Source organism: Pteropus medius, unplaced genomic scaffold (assembly GCF_902729225.1).
Source record: "Pteropus medius unplaced genomic scaffold, Ma_sr-lr_union100, whole genome shotgun sequence".
Lineage (NCBI taxonomy): Eukaryota > Metazoa > Chordata > Mammalia > Chiroptera > Pteropodidae > Pteropus > Pteropus medius.
In genome coordinates, this window is record NW_024353907.1 from 1807328 (window position 1) to 1823681 (window position 16354).

General features: G+C 39.4%; 1 protein-coding gene across 2 annotated transcripts in view; it reads right to left on the reverse strand.

Moving 5' to 3' along the window:
- Nucleotides 1–15545, reverse strand: part of MAOB (monoamine oxidase B) — a 113924-nt gene extending 98379 nt beyond the window's left edge. Inside the window, exon 1 of one of the 2 annotated variants that reach the window (XM_039851577.1) lies at nt 15386–15545. In XM_039851577.1, the coding sequence (XP_039707511.1) occupies nt 15386–15431 (46 nt within the window). In that variant the 5' untranslated portion in view covers nt 15432–15545. The remainder of the gene's footprint in view (nt 1–15385) is intronic. The other variant, XM_039851578.1, reaches the window with a different exon arrangement.
- Nucleotides 15546–16354: the final 809 nt, after the last annotated feature.

Here is a 16354-nt window from a genome sequence, read left to right on the forward strand (position 1 = left end):
AGAAATCAAGATATTGCACATACCACCTTATAGGAAAGAAAACCTAATTGGCCTTTCCTATGTGTATAAGAATTATATGTAACCAAGTTCTTTCAGAAATATCAGGCAGATATTCTTGTTACTATATTTTGCACAAGAAATTTGTTCTTCACACACAGCTGCAATTATTCTAGCAGCAAGATTAAATAAACTCTGTTTACAAATTACTTGCAAACATCATTTTTCATTGTCATTGAAGTCTTCATCCATTGTATTTGAAAACTATTGAAAACCAATGCCAAGAATTTATATGTAGAATGCAGGATTTGAAGACCGGCTTAAATTCTAAGTGCTAATATTTTTAAAACCCTACTTTCTAAGAAAAGATATTCAAACATCCTAACACACACATTCACTGGAAATTTAAAATTCACTAACACTTTTAATTTTAAAGATTGGTTTTAAACTTATTCTCCAACAATCTTTAAACCTACAAACTCCTTTCAAAGGAATTCATCTATAGGGAAGGAAATATTTTTAAAGATTTCTGTTTACTGAAATACATCTTTAAAAAAACGCAATAGGAGGAAAAAATTCTTTCTCATTTTCATCAGCTTCTCATAGTTTTCTGTTCACAAATTAAACCACAGAAATAAAGCAAGCATAAATCTCAAATGATTTTTCTTCTGCATACAAAATGTTTTTGCCTCCCCTACCTTATAGCCATCTCAACCTCTTTGTACTTTTTCCCATTTCTCAGACCTGCCCACTGGAAGCTCAGTATGATAGACTGACAGACTGATTTACCTATAGAAAACTCATTTTCCCCGTGGACACATTCTCCATGAAATCATAGGGAAAGGAACAAAGGGAGAAAAGTAGATCACAGGCAGTGTATTTTAGATGTTCTGCCTTTTATCAACTAGGAGCATGTGATTTCCTTTCAGACTCTAATTTCTATGTGCAGCCCAATTTCTGATGACATAAAAGACATGTACGATATTCTACTTGCCCCTCATAAGGTCAGGAATATCATGCCACTTATGAGTAAAACTAAAAAAGCTAGCAGAGGACACAACATGTGGAAACCAAAACCAAAATTATCTTAGCATCTATTCTGACTTGTTCTGAATGTAATCTACTTTAAGGGACACAGGGATTTCTTTCATTTAAAAAGTACATTTTTTGTGCATGAGCCAACCATTTTTCAGCACAGGAAATGTAATTTAACATCATGTCTTGTGTGTATGTGTTAAGCTGGAACTATTTCTTGATTGCTTATTCTTAGCACCTAGTATGTAGAAGGCACTCACTTCATATTTTTTAAATGAAGGACTAGCAGGAACAGATAGAGATAGATTGGCTTGCTGCCAGCCAAGATTTTCAGTAGATAGTAAATATAAGAGGCTGAATCACAAGATTAAAAACTAGCCCACAATTCCCTTTTACAAACATTTGCATAATTACTGTGTTTTGTCTTTTCCAGCTAGAGAATAGAATCCTCAAAGTGTTAATGCCATCATACTAATGGGTCTAGCTCTATCGGGTTTTGATGCGGGCTTGGAAAAATGGGATCTCTTTCTCTAAATTTCTCTCTCTCTCTCTCTATATATATATACTCTCTCTCTCTCTCTCTCTCTCTCCCCCCCCTCTTCTCTTCCTCCACTCTCTCTCTCTCTCACTGCTCTCTTTTCCTATATCTCTCTCTCTCTACTCTCTCTCTCTCTCTACTCACCAGAATGTTGTCTACTTACTGGACATTATATAATTCTGAATTATATAGACTCCCTGCCTTTTTCTACGTTTTTCTAATCATTTTGAAGAAAATGAGCTAGTAGGGAAAATGTCTTTGCATCCCAGCTACTCTGCACTGCTGGACCCTAAGCATTTTGCTTTGAGTCTTCTCCCCATTCTGCTGTAAATCAGTCAGACAAGTCAGCAGTAGAGGCACAGGTTATCAATCCCAGTGATGTGCTTATGGTTTGAACAGAGACTTCTACTTAGGATTGTCAGAATCTAAAGCACAGTATTCCTGCCTTTCTCAGTCATTCTAAACTTAAAATGATTGGACAGTTCTCTTTCCTCTGCCCAATTATAAAACCAATAGCAGATCACCGAAAAAAAGACATTTTTCTGGCCCTGAAATTATTTGTTGAACTACACAGATCAGATTTCTGTACATGCCAATTCAAAATGTTGTAACTCATTTAGATATTATCAATGGTCATTTCCAAGAAGTACAAAGGTTTCCTGTCAAAATTCTACAGCACATTCCCTCACAATTATGCTCTTCTATTCTTCTAATTCACTCTCAAATTCCTCTAAAATCCCTCTAATATGAATGTCCTTTAACCAAAGATCCCTAGTCTATTAACCTCTCTACTCAAACACTACCAACAAGCCTTCTCATAGCCTCATTTTGTCCCATGTCCATCTAGGATTCCATTGTCCATTTTTACAGCAACTTTCAGTATCTTCAATTCTCTATGAGAAATCCTACAGAAAGCTGTATAAAATGGTAGTAGGATTGGGGAAAGAAGAGAGGTACACACCAATGGCACTATTTTTCCAAAAACCCAGAATCTGAGCTGAATCTCAAATGGTAGCCTGAGATAGATGGACAGCCCTTGAACTTCTGTATCCCGTCTTCGCAGATGAGGGATGTCTGTTTCATAATTTATCCCTTGGCTACACTATCAGAATTTTTTCCAGTAAAGGAAGAAATCCATATTTGTAGCAATTCCAGATCAGAGGCTATCAATTGCAGCTCTAAATCAGCCTACAGAGTAGTGAAAGAAGAATTAGATTCCCCGGGCCAATGTAGCAGTCAACCTCCACCCTCTACCCTGTCGCAAGGACTCAGGGCACCTAAGAGAGGTTATCCAGAAGTAATGAGGCTCAGCACTCTCCCTTTTGGCTTCTTTCATCCTAAAAAAGGCCAAGTCCTTTAATGGCCTCCACCTCCAACTAAAACTTCATGGTTAGAGCACCTTGTGACATATGAAACAAAAGTACTGTTCAATTATTGTCTGTCTAGATTAGGGTCCATGGTAAGCAGTCTCTGAGACATATTTGCATGTAGAGGCTTTATCGGAGTTCAACATGTGTAAAGCAGTAAGGGAAGCAGAACTAGGCAGAGGAAGGGGTTGAACTAAGATTTAGTCACAACAAAAAACCTCAGTCAATCCTATAGAGAGCTTCAGAGCCAAGATGACCATTCAGAGTTGTCCTGAATGATCAGGGACCAGGACTCTATACCCTCACACCTACTGCACGGTGCACCCAGAAAAGGAGCAAGCTGTTGAGTGAGTCAGCTCCCCTCAATCAAAGGCAATTTCCAAAAAGGGACTCAGCTATATGCGAGCAGCAGCCTATACTCTTAGCAGGTAGGGAAATAACTGTCCTGAAGAGGGCTACGGCAGCCCACTACAGCATCTTCTACACTGCCATTTTAGGGCCAACAGTAAAAAGAGTGAAACAGAAATTTGCATGCTCCGTGTATATTAGAGCATAGATTTGAGTTTCAACTACTTAAAGCTATATTTGAAGGAAGAATATTTGAATTGGCCGATTATCTCTCCAATAAATCCTATCACCAAATCTTCCTTCAGGTCCTTTGAGGCCCTGAGGTGAAGCTACTATCCTCCTCTCCTTTGAGTCATCTGAACCAAATGAACTTTACCAGGGTTCTTTCCAACCACCCCTCAGAGCATTTACCTGTATGTAGCTGTATGAGCCTTGCTCTGTTTGGTGTACCCCTCCCATCTGTATATCCCCATGCCTAACCCAATTCTTGGTAAATAACGCATTTATAAGGGTTTATTGAATGAACAATGAATTGACAAATGACCAAACTTGACTTCATTTTCTCCCCTGTAGAAACAACAAGATAGGAAAACACATTTGATGAACAAGGATAACTCATTTGAGTGTACACCTTTGTGTGTGCTTATCATCAGTGCTTAACAAGGGCTGTCTGATTTTGACTAACTGTTATAGCATTAAAGGGCTATTCTGAGACAGTCAACTGTATCTTACAGGACTCCTAAATAAACTAAAATCTATCATAAGATTTGAATGCAAACTAGAGAGGAAATTAAAATGTAAAACAGGAAACAGGTGTTTGATCAGCTGTTACAATAGACTGTGGACAAAGGCTATATTCATGTCTTATCTACATGGGTGAAAATAATCACAGAAAATGATTTGTTACAGGGTTATTTTCTTTTCTACACTGAAACACAACAGAATTATCTAATTAATGATGTTAAACTTCTAGAATCACAGTATAAATGGTATCCAAAATATTTTAAAGTACTCTAAAAAATGTGTTCCTAGTAAATAATGGTAGGCATAAAAATTAATTTCAAAAATCGGTTTGCCTACATATTGTAGAGACCAAAATTTACTTGCTACCAGTGAAATTTTACAAATCTATAAAGATATTGTAATTTTTAATACCTACAACTCATTAAATTACAACTATAAACTGGTGAAGTACCATGGTTTCCTCTGTATTGTGCTGGAGATGGGGGATGTTGGCTTCTTACTGAAGTAATTAAGATGCCCATTGTTAAAATTCTGCCATAAAGTAAATTGGTAAAACTTTCTTGGGATGACAATTTTGCAATAATTATTAAATGCCTTCAAAGGATTACCAACATTTATGTCTAGGAATTTCTTAAAGAAATAATCGCAATTATGCACAACAGTTTAGGTATAAGGATATTCATAATAGCTTTGTTTATAATATCAGAAATTTGGGAATGCAGTTGTTCAGCAACAGGAGATTGGTTAAATAAACTAAATATAATCATATGAAGTAACATAAAGTTATCAAGATCGCATGGAAGAATAACATTTAAGACATAATTAACTTTCATAATATGCTATTATTTATTTTAAAAGGGCTACCAATGATGCGGTAAACACGATAGACAATTTGCAAAAAAGAAAATGTAGGTGGCAATAGTAACAGTGGTTAGTTGCTTTTTTTTTTTGTAAGGTCAATTATGGATAAGTTTCATTTTCTTTTTGCCCTTTTCTCCAATTTACAGATTTTTACAATAAATATGTATTATTTCAGCAATTCACATTACTAAAAAAATGTTTCCACCTCTCAAAAAAAAGTCCTTAAACTGTAAATCACCAAGAAAGAATGTGATTTCATCTTTCCTTTATCTTAGTGACCTCTTTAAAATTTTTTGAGGGAATCTTGGTTATTATTAATTTGATTATTAATTCTTCAATGTATCCTAAATTATTTGTGAAAAAAAAAAGCCCAGTTGGATAACAAACACTCTTCCAAAGAACTTGTTGCTCTTTCCAGTAAAAAGAAAAAAAAAAAGAAAAAAAAACACAAAGAAGTGCGATATAATTAAAGACATCATTATAAAGACACAATTTAAGACAGAAACAAAACTGGGATCACAGAAATAAAAAAATAGCTCCCATCCCAGAAGAGGTCAGGATTCCAAATTCAATATGAAAGAATCATTGGAAATGTTTTTTGAGGTAAGCCAAAAGAGGGGATTATTTAGGCTTGAAGGAGAGCAAATAAAACTAAGGCCCTAATAGGTCACCTTCATCATTGTGCAATCTGATATATGTTCATGATGATGAGGCCAGAGTGAAAATTTGCATTAGTTAAAGATGACTAACAAAAGATCAAGAGCTTAAACTTCTGACATGATATGGAAATTAACTAGAATATGACATTTAAGATGCTATTAAAAGGAGACTATGATAACATGACTAACATTTGAAAAGTCAGACCTAACCAAAGATGCTTTCTGATTGTGCCCTCTCACAAAATAACAGGTTTCAATGACAACTTTTATATAACAAATAGGATGAACCATTCACTTTGTGTTTGTCATTTAGTAAACTGGGTCAAAGCCCTTGGGAAGAAGACCTCTGATTTTTTAAAGCAAAAATTTAAATACAGTCAAGTCCTTCAATTCTAATGATAAAACCTCACAGGGAAAACATTAATTATTTTTTGTGATACTTCTTTTCTGCGTAGGCTCTCAGCAAAATAGAAGTAAGCAAAGTATGCCTATGAAGACCTCCTTCCCATTCTTGCCTTTTCTCCTTCCTCTTACAACCTGCCTTGAGGGGCGGGGATAACCCAATTCATTATAATCAGCTGATCACCTCTCAACTTGTTCCTGAATTTCTGCCCATTTCTTGGCTTCCTTGGCTTTAGGGTTGCCCTCTTTCACCTATCAGGCACATAACTGGACACCTTATCTTTACAACATAAATTTTCAATGGCTCCCTATTTCTAACCACAGAAAAATTTAACTACTCACTTTGCTTTTCACTGTCTCATTGTTTGATCCTACCCTCCTTCTATTAACTTTAGAATCCTATTTTCTAGTCTTGCTGAGCTTTCTATCTTTCTATAAATAGAAATATCAGCTATTACCTGGAGGTTGTGGCCCTGATTTATATTATTCCTCTGATCTTTAAAGCCTCTCCCTTCTTGTCTACCCACCCGAACCTGTTCTTCAGGACTTGTTTGAATTCCACTCCCTTAATCAGACCTTCTCCAACTCCTCGAATTTTCAATGATTTCTTCTATCTAACTTAGCCCTTAGGTCCCACAGTACAGAACTCAAGTTATTATTATTAATGATTATTATTAATCATTCCTTATTGCTTCTATGTGTTGGTCTTGTGTCTCTAGTTGCATTTTAAGTTTTCTGAGGGTATGAACTTGGTCTTACTCTTTTTCTGTACCCCCTTCAGTAAATAAATACATGTTTGATTTAGAAACATTACCTACTGGGACTTAGTTTTCTACAGTACCTTTGTTTACTCAGGGGTCTGAAGATAGATCCATTTTGTGAACATGAAAGTAGAACGTAAAAACAATGCTATCAAAGAATTAGTACCTTTTACTTTCCACTCAGTACCATTCCGTCAGGTTCTTGTTTCAATAGCACTTCCTCATAAAGCTAAGGTTCATCCTCCAAGACAGTAATTTTATTCAAAAGAAGTGGCTGTGAGGCCTGGAGCTGGCCCTTTGGCCTCTCTTGGTCTGCTTTTCCTTGAATAGAAAACCAGATGTTCTCACTAGTAGCTAAAAACTAAAGACGCGTCCATCTTCAGTCACCAATGATTCTAATAAAGCAAACGTTTTTTCAGCTCGGAAGAAGTTTAAGTGATTTGGATGTTCAAAATCAAGAAAGACTTTTAAACCATTATGTCTCCTCTCTTAAGGGAAATAATGACTTTTATGCAGAGACATTACTAAAAACCTAAACCTAACAAACGTGGAGCCCTTGCAAAATGGTAATGCTGCCCATTTGACCTGAGTAAATCTCCAAAGCATTCTGTTATAAAAGCACTCATTCTGAAAATAGCCTCTCAGTTTGGCTCATTTTTGGACTTAGAAGAGAATTAAATCTTGTGTATTAGACCATTTAACTGAATTAGACCATTTAACTTCTGTGTTACCCTGCTTCCTCCAGGAGGTAAAAGGTTTGCTCCATTCTTTCAGTAGGTTTTTGGTTATAGAGCTTACCTTCTCTGCGTCCAAAGCCTGAGAAGACCCATGGGCCTGATCAAGAGACCCTACCAATTTAATTCAATTTCTTGGGGGTTAGGTGGGCTGAGTTCCTTGCTAAACACCAGAGATAGGGAGATAAATCATGTAATGTCCCAGAATTTGGGCAGCCTATGGTCAGATGAGGGTTCACAGATGCTCAAACAGGTAGTTTAAACATGGTAAATGAGTTGTCGTAATAGAGATACACATGGAGCACTGCTAAGACTACATGTATAATGTCGTCAAATCCAAAGTTGAAACTGAAATTAGTGGTAGTTCTGATAGAGTCACGTACAATTGTACATATGTCATTTGTCCCAGGTGTTGACTGACATTTGCCATTATCCTATGATCTTGTCACCTGTAATAATTTAATATTAACTAATTTTAAATATTATTTAAATTGTAGAAGTTCTAATTCAATGTACATCAGTCAAGTGTACATACATATGTAATTTGAATCTTGACAGGAATAAAGAAATGTACTAACATGTTAGAATTTTGTGATAACATACTACTTGTCATTATCACTAACTGGAGAAATAATACTTGACTTTACTATGTCAATGGGACATGGAAATGCTACTGAGATCCAAAATGTTAAAAAAAAAAAAGTAAATTAGAAACTAAATTATTTCTTCAAGTTCATAGGATAAATTTGACCCAGAGGCCACCTGTGTATACTTATTGTCAAAAATGCAGGAATCGTTAAAACAGTTGGTTTTCAGTTATAAGCTGTAGTATACTTTAAAACAAACTTTGCTGACATATGTATCAGGCACATAAGATAACCACTTTGTTAAAATCTTCTGTGTGTGCCTTTGCTGCCATGTGAGTGTGAACGAATTATATCAAAACAATTCTAAGTTCTTGTTACAGAGGAAATGGCTGTTCTGATAATGGGCAAAGGGTAAGATTGCCTACAACTTTGAACTCCTCTAATAACGTTTTCATTAGGAGCAGAAGAAATCAACCAGGAAAATGAACATTAAGTTGAGTAACAGTGAGGTGATCCTAATATTAACACCTGCCGGGCATCAAATGAATTAGAAATCTTCATATAGAAATGTGTTCTGCATTTAAAATTTCTGATATATTTATCTCTTAAATATATATTAAGAATAATTAAATGTTAAGCTTTAAATTTAATTTAAATGTTAACCTTTAAATTTAGCTGATGGCTTTCTTACATCATCTATGTTAGCAAATCACATGCAAGCCAAGAAAGTAGGGCTGGGAAGCAGTGTCCCTGTTACAAAATAATATTTCATATGTGTGCGCACGTACATGTGCATACACAGCCAATAGCCGCTTCCTCAATCCAAAGTTTGACAGTGGAGTCAGCTGGCACACTAGCACTTCAGACACACTAGTGGTTAGTGCCCATTCTGTCAGCCTAATAATAATAGCCAATGTGTACTGTGTGCTTGCCAGATGTCAAGCCCCACTCAAAGCACTTTACATGCATTTTCTCTTTTAATCTTCTCAACCACTGAAGTAGATACATTATCTCTATTTTCCAGATGAGAAAACTAAGGCATGGAAAAGTTACCAATTCTGCTTAAGTTGACATGGCTAGTTAGCAGACATCAGGGTAGACACTATATTCTTAACCTTCTATGCTCTACCACTGCCCCTGGATGACAGGGAGCCTAGACCTCAACACCTCGACAGAGGGGAAGGAAATTGTTGCCATTGAAAATAACCAAGCCAAGCCTTAAACATACCCTGGTAACTTCTGAGAATATACAAAGACCTAGAAATTGCGGCTTTAGTGGCACCTGGGTCTGCCCACATGGCCTACCAAGTAGGCTCTTCCCACCATGTGCTCCAGGTAATAGAATCAATCAAAAGGAACATGGCTGTATTACTCTAAACCTTCATACAGCTGCTGTGAAAAGTCAAGCTCCTAACGCCTTGCTCAGCATGTAGACAGTGCTTTTATTATTATTTATTATTATTAAATAATTAATATTATTAAATATTATCATTTGTTATTAATACATTTGTTATTTTATTATAATTAAGACTACAGTCAGTTGGCTGAAGTGAGGACCAGGTCAGAGACAGAATAACAGCCAGGCTGTAGTGATGCTGAAATACAGATCGAGGGCTTCCAAATTTTCCACTGATGAACACAGTAGATCCCAGAGCCAGGGTAAGCTTGAGCTTCTCAGGCCCCTCGCTGGATGGCATAAAGGGATGGGGCAGAGCAGGATGATTCTGGAACCAGGCAGGTTCCTGCCAAATGCCTGCACATATACCTCACATCCTGTTGCTGCCTTATAAATGTCTCACAGCAAGAAAAATTATTGGTTGGTGAAGAGGAAGAAGTGATTACACAAAAATGTCTGCTTCTGCTCCCATAGATAGAAAAACCCTAGAAGCTAAATAGCTTTTCCAAAAGGTACAAGCTGAAGCCATAATGGCCACCATGTACAGTCCTTCATGTGCATTCTTTCTAATCCTCTGCCATAAAGGCATTAGGAGTCTTATCTTAAAGGTAAGGCAGCTGAAAAATAGGGATATGGGGAAACTTTTAAGGTTATACAATAGGTGAGTGTAGGAAATGGGATTGACTATGCTGAAGTACATGCTCTTTTAACATTGCCAAACTGCCTCTCTATATCCTCTCCTTGACTGGATATACAAATTTCCAAGTACTTCCACACAGTTATTATTTTTTAAAACATTCAGATGAGTTATACGAGCCCAGGGATATTCTCCATCTTTCTTCACCAAAGATGAAGAGGTAGCTTTGCCATTAACACACGGGCCATATCTGCCTATCCCGTCCTTCAACTCATGATCCCTCGCAGGCCATCTCTGACACTCCCTGCCCAAGTGAGTCCCACTAGCTACAGCAGGTTTGCTTTCTTGTACAGATCACCTGCCAGGTTGGTTACAATTTGTAGGGCTGACTCCAACTCTTCCAGGATCTTAGCCAAGTGCTTGCCACTCTCAGATGGCTGAATGTCCTCTCTCTAGCCTGGCAAAAACCTTCTCCTTTTGCTTTCAAGTTTCCCCTTTTTTAGCTTTTATTCTGAAGACTGAGCAAGAGCCATTCCAGAATTACAAAAGATAGTTTCCATGGTTCCACCAACCCAAACACTAAAAGTGAGCCTCAAGACAGAAACAATGTGCTGCAATCCAGTTCCATGTGGGAAGTGCCACTATTCTGCCAAGTCTCCAGAGATGACCTGCTCCTTGAGTGAAAAAGATATCAGTAGTTATGCAGCTAGATACCACACATATTTCTAAAAAGCTGTTTCACAATTGCCTTGGAATTTTTCAGACATCATAAAAGGAATTACATATTAACCAGTTATACCCCCAAATACATCTCTATTCATCTCAGTTGGAATGACCAAAATTTGCTGAGAATTGCCAGAATGTACCAAGTTTAATAATTAACAAAATTTAAAACCAGAGTCAAATTTAGATACTTTTAAACATAAATTATTGGATCAGTCACCTAATTCTAAAATTCTGATTTTACCATGTTTCCCATTCTCAACATGATTTGGCAGGAAATGCAAAAAGGTTGGTAGTAAACGGATGTGAGTTTTAATCCAATCAATTGCTTCTTTGTTGGTGTAAAGTTAAAGTTCATTAATTCAACATATTTATTGAGTGCTAACTGGGTCAGGCAGAGCTCTGGAGCTAGGGGTTAGGGATTTCTCTGGGTAGGAAAAGATACCTTTCTGGTCTCCAGAGGTTTACAGCCTAGTGTAGAAGAAAGCTATTGATTGAATACAGGCATACCTCAGATATATTGTGGTTTTGGTTCCAGACCCTCATAATAAAGTGAATATCACAATAAAGGGTGTCACACAAATTTCAGTTTCCTAGTACATATAAAAGTTGTTTGTGCTATACTGTAGCCACTTAAGCGTGCAATAGCATTATGTCTTTTAAAAATATACATATCTTAGTTTAAAAATACAGTATTGCTAAAGAAAATGCTAACCATCATTTGAGTCTGCTGGAAAAATGGCACCAATAGACTTGCTTGACACAGAATTGTTACAAAAACCTTCAATTTGTAAAAAATACACTATCTGTGAAACATGATAAAGCAAAGTGCAACAAATCAACATATGCCTGTAATTACACTAATAAGTGAACAATTAAAAACTCATGGAAAATAACAAAGTGGCAGAGGTGAGTTAAACAGAGGTATCTAATCCCATCTGGGGGGATTCAAGAAGGCTACTCTGGGAAATGACCTCTGAGCTAAGATCTGAGGTTAACAAAATGTTTTTCAGTTTCTCATTTTCCTCATCTCTCTTATCAAAGAGAATGAAATATCTTCTTCTTCCTCATGGTGGAGGTAAGTACCCTCTCTTCCAGTTCTCTCCTGGGCCTCCTCTCTTCTCTCTACACTCTTGGTTTGGTTTATTTCATTTACTTCAGTGGCTTCAACTAAAGCTTCTCTGTCACACACAACTGTAAGCCCAACTTCTTCCCTGCATTTCCAACTGCTAGACACCTCTTTCTGGGTGTCCTTCCAGCACCTCCAATTCTAGATGTCCCATCTTTCCACCAAACCTACTCTTTCTCTTCTTCACATCCCTCTTTTTTCTAACACTGTCACTTGACACATGTGAATGAAAAATCCCCAGTTGTCATTTAATGACCACGGAAAGAACTAAACCTTTTGAGGATGACATACAAAATTTCCCACAATTCATCCCAACTGACCTTTGTAGCTTGGTCTCCTATCAGATCCCCCACTGAAGTTCTTAAGGGTTTCCTAAGCATGTTCCCATGTTCTTTCACATATTTGTAATTTTTTCTTCTTTTAATTTTTTAAAAAAATATAGTTGACATACAATATTAGTTTTAGGTGTACAACATAGTGATTGACATTTACATGTACCCCAAAGTAATCACCACAATAAGTCTAATATCATGTGCTACCATACAAAATTATTACAGTATTGACTTAATTTTTTTATGCTGTACATCTCCATGACATTTATTTTATAACTGGAAATGTGTACCTCTTAATCCTCTTCACTTTTTTTTTTTGGCTATCCCTCCACTCCCTTCCCCTCTGAAGCTGTCTCTTAGCTTAAAATGCTTTCTTCATCTAGTCTCCTAGTGAATTCATATTCATTAAGACCTACTTCAAATGTCACCTCCTCTGTGAAGTCCACTCAGATTTTCTCAGGCAGAGTTTGGCATTCTCTCCAATCACCTTCTCTAGAACTTTTCCCATAAGCTACTAAAGCATCTATCATAGGTCATTCATATTAACCGCTGATGACTCTGCCTCTCACATCAGCTTGTGCACACCCCACGGACTAAAGCCCTATAAAATTCACCTTTCATTCTCTTTAGGATAAGATGTAGGACAGAAAGTAAATGTTCATTGAACAAATGAATGAATGATGAATTAATGAATGGATCCTTCTTGTGGCATTTATTGTTTTTTTATCCTGTACTGTCTTTGTTTGGTTATCTCATCTTCCTTCCTGGATTGACCAATCTTCCATGGTAATAACAATGTGATCAACTTTTGCATTCTTTACTACAGCCTACCCTAATGCCTATTGTTTGAGTAAATAAGCAAAACTCTCGTAGGAACTTGTGTTATGTGTCATAACTGCAAAGCTATTTTCACACACATTGCTTCACTTGCCCTTCACAATGACCCTGTAATCTAGCCATGAAAAACTGGTGTTTTCCTCATGTAGCAGATAAAGCAATTGAGTAAGGCCTTGGAACCATGTTTTCCTGGTTTTTAGAACAATGCCTATTCCATGTAGATAGAGGTATTGAGAAAAGGCAAATCTGCTCATCAGTCCCTTGTTTGGAGAGTTTGAGGGTGAATGCAGAGATTCACCAGTGCTTGTAAAACAGTTAAATATTTATCTATCCTTTCCATATGAGTCTAACATGAATAATTTGAGTGAGCTTGAAGGTTTGGAGTATGAATCAGAAAAGGAAAAATAGGGGGTAGATAGAAGAATCTGAACCCTTTAGACATACTTTGGGCAAGAAAACGATTTTGGGGGCCTGGAAAGAAAAACTCAGCTTCTATAAGATGGGGTGCTATGCAAGACAGCATCAGGAAGCACTTAGCAATTTTATAAAACACCTATGTAGATCTGTTTTTAAGTCCAAATTCCTCCAGGAAAGAAGATATCAAAATTGCTGAAAGAAAACTAGATATATAGAGTCTTCGGCCACCTCAGCATGCTGTTGTGTTTATGCATCTATGTACCTACAGAATCAGGTACAAAGTCTAGCATGGGTGAGCTCAGGAGGGCCAGGCAGACAGAAGTGGTAGCCTGAGATCTGAGTCAAAGGTGAGAAGAGCTGGAATGGAGGAAGCTGCCCAGACCAGGGTCAGCACCCAACATCCAACACCTTTGTTTCCATCCGAGCACAGCAGAGTCGGAGCTCCTCTGCCCTGCACCCCTCACAGGGAGCAAGGCCAACCCAGCTCCTGAAATCTGGTTAGGGCAAGTCTTAGCCAACACATCCATGTGTAAAAGTGGAAGTTCTCCAGTTTCAGGGAGGTAGTATCTCCAGGTGCCAGCCCCCAGGGAGAGCAGTAACTCAGTTACAGGGAGGTGATAGCTCCAGGCGCCAGGCCCAGGAGAAGTGCAACATTCCAAGGTAAAGATAATAAAACTGTCTACTAGGCCCTGTTTGATCTGAGAGTTCCCCGGATACATTTATTTTTGTACAAAACGTTAATGGCTAACTTCTGCTTCTTGTAATCTGCTTATTCAAGGATATAGTAGGAGGCTTTATAAGCTGCCTCCTCTGGAAGCTTGGGGCTGATCTCCTCTAACCCTGCGTGGTAGAGAGTCATTCGCCGGCCAGCTAATAAAGGCTCATAATTAATCTCAATTGGCTCCGTGGGTCTCAGAATCATTCACGCCACAACACATGGTTGTCCTAATTATTGCTCAAGCAGCACCAGGAGGCCCCAGTTGTTTGTCCAAAGCATCTCCAGTGGTCTGTTAAACAGGCTGTATTGGAAACATTGTTTATTCAAACTGACCCCACTCCATATGATCTGCCTGACGCTCCTCAGAGGGTTGGTTCCCCCACTGATCCCATCTTTCTAACTTCTGTCTTCAGGGCCCCAGCGAACAGCCCCCCTGTGTATGAGAGGGTTATCTCTGTCCCTATCCCTGCCAAATACGGGCTGGGCCAAAGAGCCAAGTTTTTCCACCTCAGTTCTGCTGGGCTGCTCAGCCACCCTGCGTTGGTAGTGGAGGAGGGGCGGGGCAGGTGTTGGGGGAGAGGATGAGAGAAGAGGCATTTGCTAAGAAGGCCCTGCAGCCCCTGGTAGACCTATGACAATCACAGAACCACAGAGAATCGGGGTCAGAAGGGCCTTTGGCAATCGATTGCCCTGGAGGCCCAGGAGCTGTTCAAGGTCGTCTTCCTGGTGTCCAGATAATAATAAATTGTGGTGCACACCTGCTTCAAGCGAGGGTGCTGAGTATCCAGGTCAAGTTGGAGCAAATGACTGACCTTTGTTTCGGGCAAAGGACAGAACCTTTGCGGTACCCCAGAGTCTCTCGCCTGCCCCCTCCCTTTCCCCTCCCTTCGAAAATTCCAGCAAGGGTAGGCTTGGCAGCCTTTCAGGGAAGAAATTAAGCCTGGCCCCAAACCTTCAACAGACTTCCAGTCCCCTGCTTCTGTCCAGGGGCACACCAAAACATTCCTCCAAGGGAGGGTTCTGGCAGCGCTGATTCCCCGGGCGCATGGGCAGTCTAGAAGATCCTGGAGGCAGTCCCGATGTACGGCCGCCCTGCGCGCCTCCGTAGGCCGCCACTTCTCCGAGAGCTGGAGGAGAAAGAAGAGCGCGCAGCCGCGACTGACCTGAGATGCCGCCCCCCACCACGACCACATCGTAATTGTTGCTCATGGCGCTCGCCCTTCTCCAGGCCGCTCTGGCGCTCGCTGCTCTGGCCTCTGGGTTTCGGTCCCCGCCCGCCGCACTGCCCCTGCGCACTACAGCCTCAGCGGAGCTGCTATATTGCCCGCCCAGGGCGCCGCGGAGCAGAGCCCCGCCGAGCAGAGCCCCGCCTGCCTGCCCACGTGCTGGCCGGGTGGAGCGCTAGGCCATCGCCCCTCCCCCCAGCTCCGCGGTTCAGACCTGGGGAGGACAGACACCTAGGTGTAGCAGTCGCCAGGGGCCGGCAAAGTCCTTCCCAGGGACCACCACTCCTTGGCTCTCTGCACAGTATTTTCTCATCAGCCTTCCTAATGTGCCATTGAGCTCGGGGGCTGAGAGGATGGCAGATTGGGGTGTCTTCTTCCAGCACCCCAATTAATCCCCAGAATGGAGCAATACAGATAATGGAAAATATTAGTTGCGCTCTTTCCAGGTACCAGGCACCTTACTAAGCGCTTTACATTGCATGACTCCAGTTAAACCTTACAACAACCCATTTTACAGATGAGGAAAAGTAGATAAAAGCAACAAGGGGTGAGGGCAAGAAAAAATACCTGAAAGAAAAAAAGCCAGTAAGATTCTGAGACCCACTTTGACCCATTACACTGTATTGCCATTATCTTGACATATCCTTGAGTAGGATTCCCAGCTCTCTCATCCTCTTTTTCAAATACCCGCTTCTTTCCCCACACTCCCTACCCTTATGCATGCAATTAACTCAGGAAGGCTCTTTCCTAGTATTGGAAACAGAGCACCTAAAGACAGTTTTAAATTGCCTCACTTTTGCAAATGACCAAAATAGTCAACTGCTCCTTGAACAAACCACTGTGTCAGTGCTGGGAGTTGTTGAGGCAGGAACCCAGGAAACTGGCAGTAACAGGGGCAAGGCCTTG